We start from the raw sequence: 23,891 nt of genomic DNA, 5'->3' as shown, positions 1-23,891 counted from the left end.
CGAGACCACGACGTGACTAGACCATATTGACCATACCATGAGGGCTAAGAAGTAAAATAAATATATATATATATAAAATATATATACACCACCTGACCAACCATAGCCAAAGTTAAGGTGTGTAACTAAGGCTTAAGAGTAAGAAGTCGCCGTTGTCGGCGACTCAACAACTAAATTAAGAGCTCTTCCTAACCATTTTCTACAGGATAGGATGAGTGGTACTTCTTGCCCCCAAGATTGTGTCTGCAGACACGTATGGCCCTAGCGAGCAGCAGATCTCATATGCCATCTTCACATCTCGCAGGGAGTGTGAAGTGAACACAGAGTTGCTTCGCTAAAAACATGGTACTCATGGATGTTGCTGAGTGCCATGCTCTGTTGAAATGCTTCCGAGGCCGCGCCCTCACCTCGTGAGCATTCAGATAAAAAAGATTTCAAATCTTTGTGCAAACACAATGAAGGAGCATTTTTGAAAGAACTCCTTAACACTAAAGCCAGGCTGTTCTTCGATATGGGCAAGTCTGGTCTTTTTCGGAACACTGCAGATTGCCCGATGACTTCGACTTTCTTGAGTTTTATGTAGATAAAACTTGAGAGACCCGACAGGGCACAGGACTCTCTCTGGCTCCTGCCCACTAACTTGTGCCATCCTTGCTTCCAAGCTCCTGGCCCAAGGACAAAAACGGGTTACCATTCTTAGGCCACAACGGAAGGGTTAGAGAGAGCCACACCGCCTTGTGTTCTCTAAAGCCAAAACTTGTGACGATGGCTTAAAATCTCACTAACCCTCTTTGTCGTATCTAGGGTGGTTAGAAGAAGGCCTTCCTGATCACATGCAAGAAGTTAACAGGTAGGAGAGGTTCGAATGCTTTGACATCAAGAAACTTCAGACTACGTCTAAGTTCCATATTGAAAGCTTCGATCTGGACATGCACAGTCAGTCCGTCTGTACTAAAGTCAGGTGACCGACCAGTTGAACCAGTCAGACGAATCAAGGACAGCAAGGCTGTACCCTGAAGACCCATAAGGCACTATTCTTCGCTGAAGGATGAGTGTTCTGGACTGCCGGTGGGCGATTCAATCTAAGCAAACCTTGGGGGTGTATCAACGCAACCCAACGTCGTCAGCGAATCAACTCCTGACTCGAGCTTCTGGTGCCAGGAGAAAGGAGCGAGGAGCAAAAAGGCGATTCAGTCCCGAAGGAAGAATGCCCTGACAGTCCAACCTGGTCTCATGTTACACGATCATCGGGGGTGTATAAACGCAACCGACTTCGTCAACAAGAAAACTCAGGGCTACTATATGTCGCCTGATCTCGCACGAGTGTCTGACTCCGAGAAAACAGGTGAGACAAAAAGTAGATGATGAGCGAGGTTCGAGATTCCACAGAACTCAAAGATCGTGAAGGCTTTGTTGTTGACAGACGCAAATCTCTGAGCCCAAAGGCCGTCAACAACATATTTGCGTATTCTTTAATAGTTGTGACTGCCAGCTTATCCCATTCTTCAGACGGAAATGGAAGAACGGTAATCTTATTCCTGTCAACATCTCGATAGCCTGAACGTAGTCAGACTCAGAGCGGAGATGTATATAGGTAGTTATAGGTACCTTTCGAGTTAGAGTAGACCGACTCTCTCGGAAAAGGTCCTTGGAAAGTGAACTAGGAAGTATGTGACCTCTGTGAATCCAGGATCCTGAAGGCCAACATGGGCGATCAGCGTCATTGTCGCTCCCTGTGACGTCATAAATTCCTCTTATTACATTCCTAAGAGATTGAAAAAAGGGGAAAAGAGACTAAATATCCCATCCCCGTTCAATATCATAGGAGGCGTTTAATGGTACCGATCCCGGATCGAGAATAAGGGAGCAGAAAAGAAGAAGCCTCTTCGTCCTCACATATCGAAGAGAAGAATGAAAGGGCGTCCCTAAAGTCTCCACAACTCTCAACTTACTTCTAACGAAAGATTCCACTCGGAAGTCAATAGTTGCTGCGTCGATCTAGACGATCGTACGGACTTTTGCAATCCTGTAACGAACCTCTAGAGGATCGTACATTCTACGCCTGTGTTATAATAGGCTTTCTCGTAAACTCGAACAGGGACCGAGAAGATTACTTCTTAAGATATGAGAGAGCTGTGGAATATCAGAGTTGATCTGGACCACTGGTTCCCAAAACTCGTTACGAGGACTGAAGGGGACTACCGAATCGCTTTTACTTCTTTCAGATTAAGATCCAAGACATCTGAAACCCTATTCCAGATGTCCGGCACCTTCTTTCTATCACCTCAGGTGATAAACGCACTGAGAGATGTTCAGAATCATTCCTAGATCTTGAATAATATTTTCAGTTTCCCCGGTAGGAGAAAACTGTGGTCTGAATTGCAGTCTATTCGGGGAAAAACGAAACAAACTTCTTCAGGAAGGAAATGGTCCCCAGCAAGCTCATCATTCCCTCCCCGAGTATGCTTACTTCCCTAATAAGGCTGCGCTTTGCCTAAGCAGGAGAGCATATAAAAGTGCAATGTTGCGGTAGACTCGTAGTCTATACCGGTGCGGTACGAGCACCGAAAGGATTAAGAGATAAAACTCTGTTGAACATAGTAAGGCAAAACGAATGCAAAAAACGTTTATTCATTCACGTAAGAAATCCCCTCAATCTTAGGCTAAGTCCGTGATTTGTAGGGCAGAGATACAGTTAGTCAGTCAATCCCGCAGGAGGGGAGAGACGTAACCGCCAGCACAGAGATACGGTTAGTCAGTCATCCCGCAGGAGAGAGAGACGTAACCTACCGCGCATGACAGCGCCCGATCTGGTTACTGGCTCGGTTGGACTGGAGGACAGACACAGCGTGACAGCAGCAGCCAGCAGCTTACGAACGTCGTCTCCTTAACTTTATGTCTGGTTGCCAAGCTACCCTATTACTACGAAGAAATAGGTCCGTTATTTTTTGAGCAGAAAGACTCTCAAGCTGTATATTTAAGCGAAACAGAAAACGCTAAATATATAGATGCGTTTGTGTCGTCAGAACACTACCATACAACGGTAAAAGATAAATCGGAAACTCCTGGAAGGCTGCAGGAGTAACGATTAAATGTCCTTAAAATAGACAATAGACCTCTCGGTGCCATCCACCGAAGAGGTAACTACGGCAAGCGTATATGACTTGAAACCAACCAGAAGTAAAATAACGCAAGGCAAAATATGAAATATATCACAATTAAAGTTTGTTCATACTTACCTGGCAGACATATATATAGCTGAATTCGGAAATACAGCTACATACATATCTGACAGGCAAGTTTCATGAACAAAACTTAAGAGAATCGAAGCAGTCAGCTCAAGCTTCTTATGTTACTGGACATAAGCGTTCATTGACGTAGTCTACAAGTCTATTTCTTGTACGAGTCTGCGAATGACGAATGAGAGCTCTTCCGAATCTTGTCAATAAGAGCTTATTCGCTTACGCAATATCAAGTTAATGAGATGTTGTCAATGAGAAACTAACCCATTTACGGGACAAAGAGATATTTTGTCAATGAGGGGATACCCACTTACTTGACAAAAACGAAAGTATATTGTCAATGGGGGAAAGTCACTGAATTGACAAAACGTAATCCAGGGAGTCAAGCATTTATTTTTTTCGATTCCCGTCTCAAAACGAGGAAGGGGCAAGAAATCCTGTTAAGAGACTGGGCTTACGGCAGGTAGAACGACGATGTTCAATTCGGCAGCGTAGTCCCCGACTAGAAACTAACAAAATAAAAAACTATCATCTGAAAAACCCTTTCAGATGGGCTAAAAAGCTTGCAAAATTATCCTGGGAAGAGGAAGAAACTCTCCAACCAGCTTCTCTCCCGTATCACAACTAATGCCTGCTAAGCTTAAAATTTATTGGCAGTATGGCAAAGGAAGTCCTGTCTTGCGCTTTCCTGAAGAGCGTCCTTTTGATGAGTGCCTTTGCAAGAATCCCACTGAACGTTGCCGAGAGTCCTGACGTGCAGGACATCGAGCCTTACATAAACCCGTAACTGCCTTATCGCAAGTCTTGACTGCGGTAGTGGCAAACTTAAATTTATTGGCAGAATGGCAAAGGTTGCTGGTAGAGCAAACGAGATCTTCCCTTGAGCTTTCCTTAACTCCATCCACCTATGCGAAAGCAATATTAATTGACAGAGACCTCTTGAATTCACGAAACCCGATGTCTTGCTGGGTTTCGAAGAAGAAGTTGTCTGTTCACTTTAAACTTCCTACCTCCGAAGCCACTGCCTACTTCACATTCTTTGCAGGTGAGGTAGAAGGTATCACCGGAGGTAGAGATAAACATTCTTTAGGCCATATCTGAAACAAGAGCTTGAAGAGTTCAACAGAAACGTTCAGCCAGGCGGGGCACACTGGCGTGCGCTGGTGCACGCTCGGCGTCCACTGGAGCGCGCTCGGCGTCCACTGGCGCGCACTTGGCGTCCACTGGCGCGCACTTGGCGTGCACCCGCGCGCGCCTGGAGTCCATCCGAGCGTCCCGGGCGTCCCGCTCTCAAAAGCTTCCTGCTACTATGACTTCTCTTACGTATTTCTCGGTGGGAAGACGGACACGAGTTCAGGCGACGTTCGCTTCTTACTTTCTCACTGAAAAACGCATAACGAGAGAGAGAGAGGAGGACGTGAAGCGTCCTCTTCTATAAAGCTTCTATTTAGAGGGCGCGAGTCCTTCCGAAAGCTCCAACCCCTGCATGGGAGGACGCTTCGGAGGACGAGAAGCAATCTTTCAGGATTCGTGCACGCGCACGCACTTTGGCAGTCTGGGGATTTTCATCAGAAACTGCCGAAGGCACGCCAGATCGGTGGGGGTTCCTTGTAACCCTCCTTAGGCTTTCGACATGCTCCCTCCCCGGGTCCTGGGAGTCAAGCAGAGGTCCGGCCTAGAGGCGAAACGAGGCCGATCTGACGCACCCTCCACACTACACAGGGGTATCACTGCACTTCTGCACTTCACTTTACTCTCTAAAGCAAGCACTTTCGATCTAAGATACGAATCGAAAGAGTATCAGAGAAGGGCAATTCCTCTACAGACCACTGCTTAGGGCCCGAAGGCAACACTGCAGGGTTAGGATTAACAATTACAGAGTAGCACTTCCCAGCAATGAAGGAAGAGCGAGCACCTCTCGTAGACATATCCGTAGACGTAGGCCATACTACGGAAGGGTTAGCAAAATAAAGTTCTACCCAGAGGTTAGCAGTCACTACCCTGACTTTTGTTTACTGATTAATTGCGTACATACGAATCATACGTCTTCCTTACGGAATTAGACATGTTTACTGATTAATTTGCGTACATACGAATCATACGTCTTCCTTACGGAATAGACAAAGTCTCACACTCCTTACATGACAAATCTCAACAAAGAAGCAAGACCCATACCCCTCGTACATACCAAGTGCGGATCTACCGAAGCTTTCGGTAGCCACACCCTATCTTTGCAGACAACCCCGTCTGAAACTAGCCTAACTAGATTCAGATATTTTATGCAAAAATGAATCAAATTCAAATCAATTTAAGATAGCGTATGCCTAGCCACAAATCCAAGTAAATAAATCAAAAGACAATTAGGATACTTAGGGCAATGAAGTTTCCAAAATCCTAAGACGGAGGTACTGAAAACAGGTGTTTTCAGCACCAGCGACAGAAAAATTATGAATAGAAATGGGGGAATGGGAATGGTTCCTGATACCCGCCTCCAGACGGCGGGAATGGGTACTAACCACCTGGCGACCACTGCGTTGTGTCGGAAGTTTTAAAATTCTGTCGGACCTTCAGAAAATACAGCTATATATATATCTGACAGTAAGTTCATGAACAAAATGAATTTTAAGACTGGAAGTAATATATATCAAAAATAGTTTGTCTTTAAAAAAATCTGTATATGATATATAAAAAATTTAATCTAAATATTATTAAAAATTTCTATACACTTTAAAAAGGAGATGAGAGCAGAAATGTCTGCTTCATCTCCCAAGATATTTGAGAGGGATTTACCCTGCAAATATCTTTCCCTTTGGTTAAAATAGCTGGGGCAACCATCAGAATGTGCTCCACTGTTTGTATCTCGTCACAGTAAAGCACACACTGGTGGGCTGCTTCCTTCTAAAATAAACTGATGGGTTAGATAAGTGTGCCCAATCCTTGCAACCTCGAAAAATTAAAATAACCTCTGCTAGTACTGTCAAGCTGTGGAATGACCGAAGGCCACGGCCTGTATATTTTTCCATAATACTTCTATACTCTATACTTACTGTTATTGGCAAAGAAGAAGGAGAAGTCCACCTTTCTTGCCATTTACTTGATACATAAGACCAATAATAGGAGGGGTTTTAGGTCTGTACTGAGGGGCACGGTCCTAAAGGGTTCTGGCAAGCGCTGAGCTGCTTTTGCTTCCCTGTCTGCAGTCTCGTTTCCGTGAATCCCCAACGTGAGAAGGAACCCAACAGAAAGAGACTGCTTACGCAGATATATACGAAAAAGCGACTCCTGAAGTTTTTGGATTAACGGATGAAAGGTATTTATAAAGTGAATAAGCTTCTAAAGTGCTTTTAGAATCCGAGTATATGACAAAATAGTGTCACTACTTTGAAGAACTAAATCTAAGGCAGAGACTACGGCTGTTAATTCGGCAGTAAATATTGATGCAAAGTCGGGTAATTTAGCTGTATATGCTGTATCACCAAGGATAACAGCAAACCCAACACCACTATCTGACTTTGATCCATCTGTATAAATCTTCACATAATTGGCATGGGTAACGTCGTCGCTCTAAGAATTTTCCCCTAACCTCTCTTCAGTACAATCCTTCTTCTTATATGGTTTCTGGCATACTAATGCTTCAGGAATAAGCCATGGAGGATTTACGGGATGTTTACCTCCAGGGACTTTCTGGGATTTGAGATGGTTATCTCTAACATCCTCATTCAGTTCGAATTTGGAATGGTTTTAGAAGCTCTTGTACCAGAGAAATTCCGCGAGTCTGTTTCCTTAAGTACTTGAAAGAGGATTTTTGGGAGCACTTTTCATTCAGCCACGTACCGCAACCCTAGCTCTTGCCTTCTTAGATCAAGGGGAAGATGATCTGTGTCGACATACATGCTTTCAACAGGAGAGGTTCTAAAAGCCCCTGAGCATATTCTCAACCCCATGTTCTGTACAACATCCAATTCCTTTAGCTTGGTTTTACAAGCTGAGGAATAGATCTGACAGCCATAGTCTAGCTTGGAGCGACACAGTGAGTCATATAGCTTCAAAAGGGATTTTTTATCAGAAACAACCTTTAAAATATTCAAAGATTTTTTCACAATCTTTAGGGCATTTATGTGGCTGGCCCATGTTAATTTGTGGTCAATAATCATACCCAGAAATTTTACTTCACTTTCATAAGGAATGATAGATCCTTTTTAAAACTAAGTGCTGGGAACTTCTTCCACAGCGCCGGCATCTGGTAAATCTTACTGCAACTGTTTTGGAAGAGGAGAATTTAAAACCATTCTCATCAGCCAACTTAGTAATTGCATTAATAGACCTTTGCAGATGTTTACATACTGACAATGAATCATATCCTGTGCAGTATATTGCAAGGTCATCAACAAAAAGTGAGCATTTAGCAGGAGGCAAGATTTTTTCAACCACACTATTTATTGCCACTGAAAAGTGTGTTACACTTAAAAGTCTTCCTTGGGGAACTCCTTCCTCCTGCACAAAAGGTTGGGAGAAAGAGTTTCCCACTTTTACCTTAAAAAATCTGTCTGTTAAAAAGGAATATATAAATCTGATCATTCTTCCACATATGCCCATAATGTGCGGAAGAGGGAGGAGTTGTTTGTAAGGTAGTTGTAAGGTAGAGACAACTATCCAAGCGCGTATAATTTCGGTAACGATTTGTCTCTTAACTTCTACTAAACCTTTTAAAGCTTATTCTGATTTCCCAATAAAACGATAAATAATGTAGCTAAAACAACCAAAAATTATTGATAGAATTTATTATATAAAATCACATTGACATGACCTATCCCTATTCACGAAATGGGAGAGCTATTTACCTAGAACTTCAAACGAATGACTGGACGTAAGGGTGCCTCTGATTGGTTGATTACAATTAAGGGCATTAAATAGTTTATCGACATATGTAATGAGGCTCATCATCTGTTTTGTGTAATCCAAATATTTTCATTTGAATGCCATCTCGTCTCCGCTGAAAGTTCTTTCAAAATTGTGTAATTCAATCCAACAACGGAGGAAAATTAGTTCTATCTTGAATAGCCAACTGTTCTGTATATCGTTATCAAAAAAGAATAAAATTTTTTTTGTTATTTTAAGAATATGAATGGGTAAAATTATTGAAAATATTGAATTCCCAACAAATAGATACACAAGAGTTTGGAGATGATAATACATGGACAGACAAATTTGAATTGATAGAAATTTCATGAAATGGTTTGGGGATCCTGATAGAAATTCTATTTTTTTTAGCTCATTTATTTGTGGCTAAGAATATAGGATGTCTACCCAAGAAGGGCCAAGAAAGATCAGCTAAGAACGAAGTTTCCTTTTCACCGACCGGTACTGAGATCACCCTAACAACTTTTAATTTGTGGTTATTTTTCACTATTAACATAATCTTAGTATGCCACAGTTTTAATCATAATTTATCAGCCACTGGCCGTTGCTAAACGCTCTTTTGCTTTCAAATTATACTTATTTCTTTATAACATGGTTACTTGGACATAGACAGTATATACCTATTTTTCGTTTACCATATACAATAATTTTACAGTAGCTATATATATATATATATATATATATATATATATATATATATATATATATATATATATAATAATATAATAATAATAAATAATAATAATAATATAATAAAATATAATAATAATAAAATAAGCTTTATCGCTTTAAACATTTCATAAGAGTAATGAGGAAAGAACTTGTTTTCCACGTAAATGCTGGGTTGTTCACTCATTAATATCATAAAAGAATGCTGGCCACATTTAAGAAAATAGACGAACAAAATAAATGTGTGATTTATTTTGCTAGATATTTGTGTGATCACATGATATCAATCTCTCTCGTCTCCTGAAATGGGTTGGGGACTTTGTATACTTTTTTAATGTAGAGTTACCTTATTTGTTTTCGGGGAGGAAATTCGGCAGCAAACTCAAAAGGTTTTACAAATGCAAAAAATATCATCAACGATGCCTTCCATGCTTTTTATTGTTCAACGTTTCTACCCTGCACAACGAGATTAAAGATTTTTTTTTTTTACTGAGGTTTGCATGAGCTTGTTCAATCTTGAGTTTTGAAAGGCCAAGAAACACTGAAATATCCTTATAGAGAGCCGTCTCACGTTTCATTTTAAAATTTCCAGTAATTTTATTTATATACTCGAAAATTCATAACTATGATAATTATATTTAAAAAACAGAATTTTGTGTGAGCCGTACTTCTACTACTACTAATAATAATAACGCAACTGTATTATGCAGACTTGACTTGAAGTTATAAATCATTTTGTTCTTTGATAACCTACAGGATAGACCAAAATATAACTTGCTATGATGTTTATTTCCACCACCAAAGTAAAAACCAAATAGCTAATTAATATTTAAAGCTCATAGTATGGTATGGTTTTTTTTTTTTTTTTTTTTTTTTTTTTTTTTTTTTTTTTTTTTTTTTTTTTTTTTTTTTTTTTATAAGTTGCATGGAACCAGTGGTTATTCAGCAACGGGACCAACGGCTTTACGTGACTTCCGAACCACGTCGAGACTGAACTTCTATCACCAGAAATACACATCTCTCACTCCTCTTAAAGCTCATAGAAATCAATATCTTGTCCAGCCATCATAGTTTGCAATAACCTCCTGCAACCTATTTGGCATAGATGCAACGAGGTTGTAAATCATTTGCTGAACTCGTTGGCATACCTCCCAGTCCCATAATGTGCGCTCAAGCAGTTGGCGAGATCACTCCTGTCCTTACTCCAAACTGCTAACTATATTTCCCATACATTTAGGTTTCATGTCGCGCCCTTTGCTAGCCCATTCCAGGAGTTACAATATCTGGTTGTTCTGCAAACCATCGCCTAACAATGTGGGCATTAAGAATAGAACTGTTATCCTGTCAAAAAAGAAAGTGAAGCAAGTATCGCCGAAAAGATTGTTGTACCATTTGTATCATTAGTTGCAAATCTTATATTAGATGCTATGAAACTCTATACTAACTTGCCATTACCTAATTATGATGAACAAGACAATGAATATCGCATAAGTTATTCCTTCAGGATAGGGAAGGGCGTATGCACGGACAAAAGGTACCATTACTTCTTTTAATATCTCTGTACATTTCTCAGCAGTGAAGCGGCCGCCAACTTCAGCAAGTTCTCCCACACCGGGTAAATACATCCAGTCCTATACATTGCATGATAATATATAGTCACTGTGAGCAATTTCATATATGAATTGTTGCTCGTATCTTGTGTTGTTTGGGCGCCAGCAGTGTAGTCTTCCGTGAGTTGCCGAAGTGAATGTCTTCACATCACTGAATATTACTCGAGCCCAGTAATCAAGGGTTTTATCAGCATACATACGTGCAAAAGCCAATCTTGCCCTTTTGTGGTATTCAAGTTTCCCCTTTTTAAACGGGATCCGATAAAACAGATCTGCATCATGATGATGATTCCTCACTGTGCGTGCATAGACCTCTAAATGCAGCTCGTCCCTAATGGCTACTGCATTCTTAAAGGGAGACTTGATTGTAGTCAAGAATTTGCCTATCATCTTCAGATGTATTATGTATTCTTAGGCCCACCGCTCCGGTGTTTATCTTTGAGGTTTCCCGATTCCTGCCACCGCCTCCACCGACGTCTGACTATTGTCTTTGTGATGCCAAGTTCCCTTGTATTGAAACTGCAGCGTTTGACAGCCTCTCCCTTTTAGCCAACTATTGCCCCTCATTGGCAAAGCCTTTCCTCTTGTGATTTATTCTCGATAAGGTTTTGGTTGATGTAGTTTCTTGAGGTTTATAAAGCAGTTTAAGGTAAACCTTTTCTCTCGGCCAGAAGTTAAGAAAGGCCGTAGTTTCGGGCCCACTTTCAAGGATAAATAGCTTGTTGGAAAAGAAACCACCCCTACCCTTATTCATAAACCCTGTTTCAGAAACTATTACCTTTCAACATAATTGGAAGCGAATTTATGCAGATTATAAAACCACTTATAAGTTATACTTATACGTAGTGGTAGCATATAGTTTACAAACAATCTCTCTCTTTCGTCTAGAAAAAATGGGTTGTGGACAACGATTGTGATTTTGTAGCAATTGCATTGACATTTACTTTCAGCCAGTATAGCGACACTATCTATTTTTGTAATGGAAATTCTGCAGTAGCTTCTAAAGATCTTGGAGTTTTAGAAAAGGTGTTCAAGAGGCTATGCATGGTTTGATTAGATAGTTCACAGTTCCTACCCTACCTACGAACAACTTCTACCTCCTTCCATTGTCCCCCTCCACCTCCATCACCTTTGTCAGTCTTAGGAGCACGATGATTTTACGCTACGCAATTCTCTCCTGTTAAGAGTTTTATTTAATCCTGAGAAAAAAAACACTTATAAACCCAATTTTCGTGTTACAGATTGTTCCTGATTGTTCACACTTATTTTTTTTTTATCAACGTATTCTAGTTTTTATGAAATAAGTAAGTTAAATATATGGTAACTGGTAAGGAGACGTCTGCACCAATGAGGCTCGTCTACTACATAAACAAAAGCGACATTGCCATTTACAATGCCTCGTGAACTCCAGGGGTAAAAGGAATCTTTTCCCCGACTGTACCTACCACTTTACTAACTTCAACTTTTATGTATTTCAACTTCTGTTGTTTTGGCTGTAAATGATAATTATACCAACCGTATTCAAGTTAGTGGTTTGGACAAGCTAGTCACCAGTTTAGATATGATTCTCTGACTAATTTCCATAATATCCTATTTCAGCATTAATGCCTAAATAATACATTTAGTTGTCTGTTACTATTACTGCTTATGCTGTTTAACCATAGTTACTTTTAAGTGTTAATAGATGTCAGGCCGTTGCTCCCCCTCCCCAAATTGCCAAAAGGATAATGAACTTATAAAATTGATTAGAAATCTATATGAAATTGTTAAATAGATTTGATAACTAATGTGTGTATTGTAAATACTAATTTACTATCTAAGGTCTTTGCAATGTTCATTTAACTTTTTTTTTTTATTATACTGATATGTCAGCCTCATCTTCTTTCAGTCCTTCATCAAAAGACTGTCCTCACAACAACGAAGGCCATTTTACCAGGGCTGCCAACACTAGCCTCCCGCCACCAACCCCAAACACATCTGAGTTGAGTTCAATATAGAATTTAGGCCAAAGGCCAAGCACTGGGAACCCACCCACATCTAAGTTTTTAAAGACCAATTAGGGATTCTGGATTTTTCTTTTGAAAATAGTCTGAAATCTGGGTTTTTCAAAAGCCATTAGGGTTTTTGGGTTTTCTAAGTTGAAAAAAAGAGGGGGGGGGGGGTGTGGCAGATTTTGTCAACTTTCAATTAAGATAAATAAAAATAATTCAAATACAATTTAGAATTCCCTAAAACTCCCCTACTTGAGAATGCAGTCTATAGAACACTTGTCAAGTTGTCAGCTGAACATGTTTAAATAATAAGAGATGCAAATAACTGATGACTACCATTTGAATAACAAGTCGCAAATGATTAAATATATCTGCAAAAAATATTCCAGAATATTGGTTCAAGGTGAAGAATATAAAAGATTCACTTCATTATTCGAAATATGATTTGCTATCCAATTTTATGAATAATCTGACCACCTAACCACATTCTTCTGCATGAGTGGAAAGAATATTTTCACTAATAAACTGTGTTAAAACATCAAACACTACTATGAGATTCAGGGTCTCTGTAACACGGTTTTTTGGACTTTGCTCCTTGTCAAAGCATCGGATGTAGCTGAAAGTTGACATATGTATATTTTACAAAAACACACAAATTTTGTCAGCATTATCAATAACCTAAACCCGATAGTTTTGATTTTTATAGAGTAAAAATGAACTAGCCGACGCCATGGCCAATGATTACGAGCCAAGAGTCGAAAAACATTCATTACGTAAGCAAGGTAAACAAACACCTTTTGACTAAATGTTGCCCCGCCCATCCACCAGACAGAAATGCCATCGGCTCTGAAACCCAAAGACTTTATGAATGGCGGAACGATACATAGATGTGGGTGGGGTATCAGTGCTAGCGTAGTAATACTACTGTAGCAGTAGTGCCGCAACAGTATAGCAGTAATATACATGAATTAAACGTTTAGGCCAACTGTTGGGATCCTTGAGGATCATTTAGCACTTCTTACAACTACTCGAGAAATTAGTTTTTATAGACAGATGTTACATTTTCTAATCCAACAGTGCCCATGGTAGCCTTCAGTGTTATCCTGAATTATAACAAGGCGAAAGTGGGTGGAGCCTCATGAAGTCACCATTCTGACGATAATTATTGGTGAAGGTTTAAAGCCAATATACGGTACCGGCTATTTTTTTTCAGTAAATAGGTAGATAGCCAATAAATAAAAATTGCTTGACATTGGATATAGCAGTTATCAAATTAAGCTTGTCTACTATGTTTTTGGTAATTACCAGCTATTCCCTACATCTTGTCAATCTGATTGTGACCTATAAAGTAGACTGTAATTTCTTTGGAAACTTATTTTGGGAGTTAGACTAATAATCGAAATGTTTTTGTATTTATTAACATATTTTGTTGGTTTGTTCATTACGACAATTATAAGTGGGGAGGTACCAGAGTTCATAAAGGTGTACTGCTTTGCTTGTATTTAAATTTGTATGTCATTGTTGCCAGACGTTTAGCCTTCGTTACGTATAGCCCATCATCCATCGAGAAAGAGGGAAGAAATGATGTCATAAGTTACGTAACGAGTGCGTTCGAAACCTTTTCTCTGAGTAAGTTGGCCCTTCTTCAAAAAAGGTCACTTTTACATTATAAGTACCAAATTTATTCAACCTACGTAGTGCAGAATACACTCAAAATTTATGTGTTGATATAATATGTATTCTGAATAAGCGTTATATTTATGAAATGCATAGATAAAAAGTTATTGCGAAAAAACCGTGTTACAGAGGCCCTGAATCTCATAGTAATTCATTTAAAGCTAAAACTATGAAAGGCAGGTTACTTACAAAAGTCTATTACAAGGAACAATATGAGATGGAAGACGTGGGAACCCAGTAAACAATAAATCAACGACTTGGAGGGAAGATATGTGAGCAAAAGGCATTTGGAAAGAATGGAAAAATAATAGAAAAAAAAGAGAGAAAGGCAATGACATTGTCAAGAGGAAACGATGACGAAGACTCAGATGAGGAGCTTTAAGAGGCTTAAGACGCCTCCCTTGACATTTCACGTTTGAACCATCAAAAGCCATCAAGTAACCTATCCCTGAACAGTGGCCAACAATACTTGAACTTACAACAGTTACTCAACACTCAGTACCAACCAATGGCATACCAATACTACCGTTCACTTCAACTTCAATACTTGGTAGTTGAGTGATTGCTGGCGCACCAGTCACGAGACGCTATTTCCCTGATTGCACAAAGATGCTATGGACTTAGCACATCTAGGTATACCTCTATAACTTCTTTATGCTTATTGTTAAAACTTTTCGCCATATTTGGCCCCCACAACTGAAGCAAAATCCATTAAATTAACAACTAATACGTATTGCTCTCCTCACTCTTCTTATGTCTGACAATGGCCTGGCCTACTAAAGGTCTTAATGCTGCAGCTACAGCCCCACCCTTACTTGCTGTTAGGTAGTACTCTTTGAGATTAAGCTGGCTTTATGCCAGCATGGGCTCTTGCTCCTAGAGCAGCCTATAGTAGCACTCTCGCCCTTGATATCACTCATATTCACACCAAGGACACCTGCAACCTGTTGTAATTCACAAGGTATTTTGTCAGGAAAACCATTAACAAAATATAAAACGGCCAACTTTTCCAGGCTAGGCTAGTACCCGAGAAACCAACTAGCCTAATGCACCCAACCTTCTCAGCTCATTAGCATATAGCCTACCTAGTAAGGTGTGTCTTGTGATAACTTGGCAAAAGCTACTATGAAAGCACTGTCAGTAAACGCCACCAAAAGTAGCTTTCCTTCAATAGCAGCAGCATCAGACTGTTCTACATCAGCTAACTAAGATACAATGACATAGCGTCGCCCTCTAAGTATAGGCTAGCTAAAGGCAAAAACCTTGCTAGGCTACATGTGGTAGCCTAGGTAGTAGCTACTATATACCTAGTATCCGAAAGTTTCTGCAGCTTGGCTATACATAACTATGACAAATTCTTATAGGTAATTTGTGTTTTTCCTAACACAAACCGGAGTTAATCCTATATGTAACACCGAGGGTTTGTATTTGTGCAATAACATTAAATTTCTTCTCCATGACCGATAAACGGCTCCAACACTTCACTTTGTCACCAAGAACGCCATACCTAGGCTAATGCCTAGCTTGTAATTTCTTACCTTATTACGGTGGAAGAATGGCCACAAGGATAACTTCACAACTATTAGGGCACGGTTCTCAGAATACCTCTCGAAGTTGAGTAAGAACTAAGAATTAATTCTATGGGCAGCTAACGACAATCGACAATTTTCAATGACACTGACTGACGTCTGACGTTGTGAATAACAGGAGATTCAAGAGGTTAGGTACTTAGGTTTCCGATTCCTTTACTTTTTTCTTTTTACTATTAAATGATGCTTACGTGCGAGAGAGCGCTCGCAAGTGTGTGCAATGAAAAATATACGAGAATGTTTTAGTTCAATGTATTTTCATGTCTCTCTAAACGATTGTTTTACTAAAATACAGCAGAACATCCAATCCTCTGGTTAAAAGCGTATGGCAACTATAAATGATGGCATAAATAAATTGGTTTCAGTAATGGCTCTTAAAAATAAAAACAACGAAACAAATACTTCCTACTATAATAAGTATATATATCAATGAACAGGTTAATAAATAAATCGACGTAAAATATGTGTAGTATACCACGCATTACATCTAGTTAAGGCATATTCATGATTTCGGTATATTCTTAGAAACAATACAATCCGAACTAGGCAAATTTAAAAGTTTTATGAATAAAATTCATGATTCATGTTTATAAACAGTTTTGGTGGGAGTTATGACAGACATACACCAACAAAGCAAACAATCATGTCCCTAAGAAACAGCTTTCAATGTACCTACAACTTGAAGTGATATATCAGTATCAGTATTACAATTATTTTGAAACCACCCTTCAAGTAATAACAAAATGTCTCAATACAACTACTTTCTAGCAGTGTTGCACTGTTGCACTTCATATCAATAATAATAATCCAACAATGTTAAGAAAATCACAATATCTTTAGGATAATGAAATAAAAAGATCCATAAATGATTTATTTTCCAAGTACTACTTACTGAACATGTGTTATTCTAAGGATGTCAGTCATACAAGTACAAAAGGACCCCGCATAGATGAACAGTCTAGGAAAGGTTCAGTATGAACGTTAATATAGTTTACAATATGATATAAGGTTTTTAATCAAGTGAGAAGATTGGGCAAATTGTTTAAACTGCATTATCGTTGGCGTTTTTCCATTCACATTTCTTTAGCCTTTAGTATTATTGAAACCTTCTAGACATTAAATCTGAATGTCTTGGACAATTTTTGTTATTAGTGCATAATGACTGCCCATTATTCTTTCATGATCATCTACCTTAACATGATGAGTTAGACTGGGGACGACCTACATCGTTGTGACCCAAGCTCTGCTTTACAAAATACTATACACATATTCTTGACCATGTCAATTTTTGAGTCCACAAGGTGTTCATAAGCTCAGTTTCTACTGTGAAAAAAGAAAACAAGCCTCTATGGTACCTACTAATTAAAGACTCAAAATTCATTGACAAGTCACCGATTTAATGTCTCGGCTAAACAACTTTATATCACCTCACTTTCAACCAAGTGCTTTATTGAATGGACCTCAAATCAACAAACTACTGAACATTGCTAAGCTGTCAATCTATATTACTTATGGGCACTCAACTGAAGTTTTAATAGAGGTGGAAAATTTTGAATACAATTCTTTTCTACTACACACATCATTACAATGAAATTCTTATAAGTAGGATAGATTCAATGATAATTGACACTTGACTTACAGAGAGAGAGAGAGATATAGTTGATTGTCAAGCCGAAAAAACGACATCTATAAGCCCCCAGTTGAAACGTCTCTCTTATGATCAGGCAACCACATGTCACTACAAGACATCCTTTGGGACAGTGTCAAGTTGATGAACAGGATACATGTCACCACATGGTGACCTGACATGACCTGGTTGCCGACTTACCACATTTTGTACACATCCAGTTCATAAAAACAGAATCCTAACAAGTTTTCAGTTATTTTTCAAATAAAAGGATAATCAAGCAAAACCTGTGAAAGATTCTTTCCATTTACAGTAATTGAAATACTGAAGACCCCATTATAGGTTGATTAAAACCATCAGCAGCCACTTTAATGCAATACCAATACGTATTATTAATTTTCTTGTTCATGTTTCCTGAGAGCTTCTGGTCTTTACAACTTCCAGTAAAATAGAAAATAAAAAATTAAGGCGTTCCCAAATACAGTGCATAACTGTGTATACAATACAAGCCAGTAGGCTAACCAGAAGCTTGGAAAAACATATAAATACTTAATGTATGAACATAATTAAATAATAATATAAACTCTTGGCACACTTGATCAATGTAAAATTCTCCCCAAAGATGGCCTGGCTATATCTAAAGGTTCGGATTGGACTGGGACAGACATTATAAAATGGTTGTGCAGTACAACAAAATATTGAGGTGACTGCTAGTTAGTCGGTTAGTGGAGAGTATGCTTACAGTAATTATTCTAAGGAAAGCACAGTATATTTCACATAACTTTAACATGCATTTAATACAGAGTACATGTTAAGGATTATAAAAAAAATATACTGGTAACCCGTAAAAAAATAAAGAAAAGGAAGTTAGTGACGTGTACATGAGCAGCTCAGTTTACTTAAGGGCTAAACATATCTCTTCTTGATCAGTGTAACAATTTAAAATATATAAAAAATAATGGGAAATAAATTACAGCCTTTGAAAGGAAAAATATTTTACACATACAACCAATATGTTTCAATTTACTTATTTCTCTGCTTTGCTGTAATAAAATTCTGGGTAGCATCTGTTATTCTTGGCTACTACCCAGAGCCCTTAAAGCAAGGGTGAAAATGCTCCAGATCCATCTTAGCTTGATACAGTTGTTTCTAAAAAGCAGCTCTTGAAATGTACCGTACAATTGTAAGAGCCAGGTCATGCAAGAAAAACCCATCCACACCAACTGTTCTTGTCAAAGAGATAAGGTCACAGAACTTACAGGAGGAGTTTAAAAGCACCACCAACCAACTTTTCCTTTAAGTGATATAAATGCATCTCTTTATTTAAACTTGTTAATATATATAAATGTATATATATATAGGTTCATAAATATTTCACTCAATTTTTATCTCTTCACTACATATTTTCAAGAAGTCAAAAGTTTGAAAACTTGGAAAACAAGTACTGTAGGAACAAACTTATATGTACACCGTAGCAATAAAAGTTTTCTGAAATTAGTGTATATTTCTTACATAAAAAATCATTTGATATACAGTTTGAGGTTAAAAACAGACCAAAATACTATATAAGTTAGCTGACCTTAGTGACCAGAAAGTTTTGTGCACAGAAGAATGTTAATTTGTGCAACATCTAACCAAATTAAAGTTGCAGGAAAATCTTTGTTATTGCTGGCATACAAAAAATGGTGATTTCTCCATTATAACTGCATGACATAAGCTAATTAGGTGGAGGGGAATTTAGTCTAATCTTACAGTATTTCATATAAAAAAATAGTCGTAATTTTACTACACCTCCACATTCATAACCCTATTATAATTGAGCACACTTACCAACCATGAGACCCTACAACTGTATTGTTTTTTTAAAAACAGACAAGCAAATTCACTGCAACAAAATCTATAATTTACAAAATAGCAAGGTTAAGCAAAAACTTGACATTATCACCAAGCAAAACTCTTCCTTCCTGTAACCTACTTCAATCTGCATGAAGGTAGGCTACACCAAACCTCACTTGCACTAGAACACCTGACAAGTTCAGGGTCTAATGCATACCATCACTCAAAAGCCCCGATATGTATTTAGTTTGTTACCTATTTTTTTTTCTAAACCCAGCTTGGGAACCCCAGCAACATTTTAAATTTGTATTGCAATTAACCCAATACCCTAATGACTACTGTGCTCATTACATGGATATTTAGCAAAGATGTTTGATGAATCCAACTTTTTAAAGAAAATCATCATTTGTTCCTAATTAATTCATCCAAGTCTTAAAACAAGTGTTGTGTATGACTTAGCCATAAACCATCACACACAAAACATTACAATTAAGGCAGGAATTTACGGTAGATCCCACTTTGTAAAGTTACAAACTGCAAATGCTTATGACACGAAAGATAAATTATATGCTATGAACAAAATACAATACAGCCCAATGTTAATATATTTACCATTTTGAAAAACAAACTTGTCAGATTTTATACATGTCCATTTTGTTTTCCTTTAAACACGAGTACCAGGTTTAAAGGAAGAGAGAAAACGGGTGTAATTCAGTACTGTAATTGAGGATTTACTTTCAATATGAAACAAGCTTTTTTTAAATGGTATAAAAATTAATTTCTAATCTATCAAAATTTTTATCAAATTCACTTAATTTTTCTACATTAAAAAACTTTGTGCATAAACATTAGATGAAAAATTTCCCTACCCTGTTTATTTTTGCTGAACTGTATTTGAAGCAATTTTTGAGTTCACAGAAAATGCACTGAATTCCACCAGATTGTCTAAAAACAGTAATTCAAATGGTAACACTGTCAAAGTTCTTTGATTCCATAATTTACCATTCTTTCATCTGAATACTCTGAAGTTCCATGCAACAGCAATTTCATGAAGTGGTCCAAATGGGATAATATCAATTGATGTCCTAACACTGACCCCCTACATGGTAGGGTTTGAGATATCAGAATGGAATTAACTTGTCCTTAAATTGGCATGGTGAGATGTACAGGGACTCCCCACCTTCATTGCTGAATCCCCAAATAGATGATGGCCAGGGTGGAGTAACTATCAGTTATAATAAGAAGGAATAATGAAAAATAAAATATTAAAACCTCTGCATTTTGCTCCACCAAATCTCCATGTTTCCCAAAGACAATCCATTGGGATGAAGAGGGGGAGCAATATTAGGCATAGATCTCCTTATCATTTGGGGAGTAGGAGGAAGTGAGGGGCATGCGTTTTGGCTCATCCAGAGGATAGGAGCCTTCGTCCTTCTTCCTCATGCGGTATACGATGAACATCACCAGCAATATGGCACAGAGGAGACCGACCACAGCACCTCCGATGAATGCTGTAATGAAAGAACATTATCAGTATCAATCATTTACACAGAGTTTATTAAAGAATACACACTGTTACTTTACAAGAGAATGTAAGAGTCTTAAGCAACAAATAAGCAGCACAAGTGGTTTCGAATTTTCTATGGAGTGATTTATTTGATCAATTTTACTATCTATAATTACTATCCAGTATAGTTTGTATCTTGTCTCCACCAGGATAAGTCTATCATTATTAGGAAATGATGATATAAAAGTTGTCCATCACATTGATGACATAATCTTCAGTTACCCTCAGTAAAATGGATATGTAGTGTATGGAAGAGTACCTAAGTCATAACACAGTTTACACACTGCAGATTAATTTGTTAACCTGAACTACTATTTGACCATAATATTCAGTAGAGTACAAAAAAAAGGTTACATAAATACCCATTGGAAGATTTATGAAAAATCATGAGTTAAGACCTACTAAAGGATTCAGAGCTGATGGAACGCTGTTTTTCGGGAATAACCTTTAATCAAAGCTTCAGATAAAGGTGAAAGTTGGCAAGTGTATATTTTATAACCCTACCTAATTTTTGCAAGTTTTATTTAGTACCTGAGTTCGATAGTTTTGATATTTATAGAGTAAAATGAAATATCACAGAAAAGGATTCTAAAACCATTCATGACGTAAACATAATATGATGTCATGAGGCTCCACCCATCCACCAGGTAGGCAGTAAGTCACTACAGTAGCAGGTGAATGGATATGTTTGCACAGACTACTATGCATTTTAGAGGTATAAAGGATTCTATTATCTGTATACGTATATCCTACCAGTGATGATGTACAGTCTCCAGTAGAGTATCAGACTTACAAGGGCAGTTCAAAACAGCCATGGACAAGAAATTTACCAACATTTTGAAAAAAAAAAAACTTTCTAAGAGTTTTTCTGTGAGTAGTCTAGGGAAAGGCAAACCAGCTCCTTTACCCAGAAAAGTTGAAACTAAGTTAAAAGGTAAACATACCTGCCAGGATACCAGGCTGAGCAAAAATGGAGACCTGTCGGTCATCTGTCTTAGTGGTGTGAATCTGGATGGAGCTATCCATATCGCTCTCGTCAGTGAGGGTGGGGGGTGGTGTGGTGTTGGGCACAGACTCTAGTTTTGGTACTTTGTCAACACTTTCCTGTAACAAAAAAAATAAAATAATCAGCTCAAAATATTACAATTTTACAGAAAAATTTTATTTCAAAAGATGAAAAATATCAGTTTTCTGATGCTTTCCTTCATGACAGGTTACAGCAACCGACTACAAATATATAAAAAAAGTTGCAACCCATATCTTATATCCTTACTTAATGAAGCTATCATTTGCATATGTCAGCTAGTTATATCATTTGACCAAGACTATAGTGCATTGTTAAGACAACTTGATTTTGCTGGCAGAATGAAATTGAATACAGGCTAAAACTATACAAAGGATAAAATAACACTTGGAAACTATTAGCATAGCAGTTGTTGTACCTGGTCAATTATGCAAACCTTTACAACACGTCTCATTGTTTATAAGTTTGACTTATCTCCTACAAGTTAAAAGAACAATCCATGGATCACCGTCTTCATACAACAAAACCAGCTACCATAAGTCTAATAATCCACACTAAAACTTGTATTTGACAATTCAAGCCAGTTTCCCAATTCATAAGTCTAACCTTCCTATGTCCAATAGAATGGGGATTTGAAAAAGTAAATGGAATCTGTTAATCTCCATTGGTCTGGCAGTACTACATTCATATGATTCCTTTAAGGGTAACTTAATTACAAGTGGATACAATTCCAGTGGTCACTAGTTTCCTTACCTGAAAAATCTTTATACAGTACAAAAATCCTTCTCTCTATTTGCTTTCCTTTATGTAAACTCCAGCTAAAATTATAAACAGCATTTGGGAGACCTGAGATGCATTCTAATACCAATGATTGAGTTACATTGATGATACAGGTATTAGATCATGGTACACAGGCCATAGTATAACACAAAGTTTACAAGCATTGGTTATAAGTTTACCTCCAGTCACAGGGCAACTAATGATGGTAACTGGTTAAACTCAAGTTACCAAGAAGAGGTACAGAGACTGATTAAAGCAGTAAAGGAGCTTGTGCACTACAATTTATCTATGTAATTTGGAGCAATAAATAGAGTCATCAAGCCTCTTTCTATGAAGAAATCGTCTCCCTGTACCTTCTAAAAATGACCAGATATAGTCCTTGACCGTCTTTCTAGAAAACCACTTTTCTCTACCTCCTAAACATTCCCAGACCGAAGAGTTAACCAGAACAAAACAAAACTAGTACTAGAAACGAAAAACGAATATTACAACACCAAAGAGGCAGACTCGTCACGGAAGAATAAACAGGCCAGCAAGTCACTCCCCTAAGGAGAGAGAGAGAGAGAGAGAGAGAGAGAGAGAGAGAGAGAGACCAAACCGTCCTCAAATGAGGAGTGGAAAATGAGAAGTTCTTTCCGACTAATTTTTCATTCCACTTTGCACTTCTCCTGGCCTGGGGATTGAGCACGAAACTTGTTAAGGCTCTCTTCCACGACGTGGACAAGATGATCGCTCATTTTCTGTTTACAGCTGAATGCCATTACCCGGTCCCCGACGACCACTGGGATACGTTTCCAAGGCAACTTAACAAACTTCCAGATAGGAAGGGGAAAAGACAGCCTTTGGTCATGAAACTAATACCTCACTTCAATTCACACGGGTCAACTTGAAATGCTAATTTCAATTCTCTCTCTCTCCCTAGACGTAAATGTTCAACGCTTCGTTGAAAATGTATATCAAATTATCAAACCGGGAGGGCTTCGACAAGGTATTCCTTAACACCACTAGGGTGGAAACATCCCCCCACCCCCCTCTCTCTCTATCTCTGAGTTTATAAGAAACTTCTCGTCCAAAGCTTTGGACATTTGGTATGTTACGAGTAGGGTAATGGGATATTTCGTTAACTGGGAACTGAAAGTCGCCCCTTTTCTATTTCAGTGAAACTGTTAAAACCCAGATTTAAGGCAATCGGTTTAATAACAGACCTTAAAGTTACTGTGGTCTCTCTCTCTCTCCTCTCTCTCTCTCTCTCTCTCTCTCTCTCTCTCTCTCTGATGTCGGTCTTGTATAGCGAATAACAACTACACAATCCTACTTACCAATACTTACGAAATGCAAACTTCGAGACAATACCCAACA

At 38.2% G+C, this 23,891-nt stretch overlaps 1 protein-coding gene across 1 annotated transcript in view; it reads right to left on the bottom strand.

Annotated features, from left to right (window-relative positions):
• Window positions 1-16,555: 16,555 nt before the first annotated feature.
• Window positions 16,556-23,891, bottom strand: part of LOC135226530 (syndecan-like) — a gene marked incomplete at its 5' end in the record, with an annotated part of 27,568 nt that continues 20,232 nt past the window's right edge. The window contains 2 exon segments of the mRNA XM_064266176.1: window positions 16,556-20,672; window positions 21,673-21,832. Of these exon segments, the coding sequence (XP_064122246.1) occupies window positions 20,506-20,672; window positions 21,673-21,832 (327 nt within the window).

This window comes from Macrobrachium nipponense, chromosome 14 (genome assembly GCF_015104395.2).
Source record: "Macrobrachium nipponense isolate FS-2020 chromosome 14, ASM1510439v2, whole genome shotgun sequence".
NCBI lineage: Eukaryota > Metazoa > Arthropoda > Malacostraca > Decapoda > Palaemonidae > Macrobrachium > Macrobrachium nipponense.
This window is presented reverse-complemented; position numbering and strand designations above follow the sequence as displayed.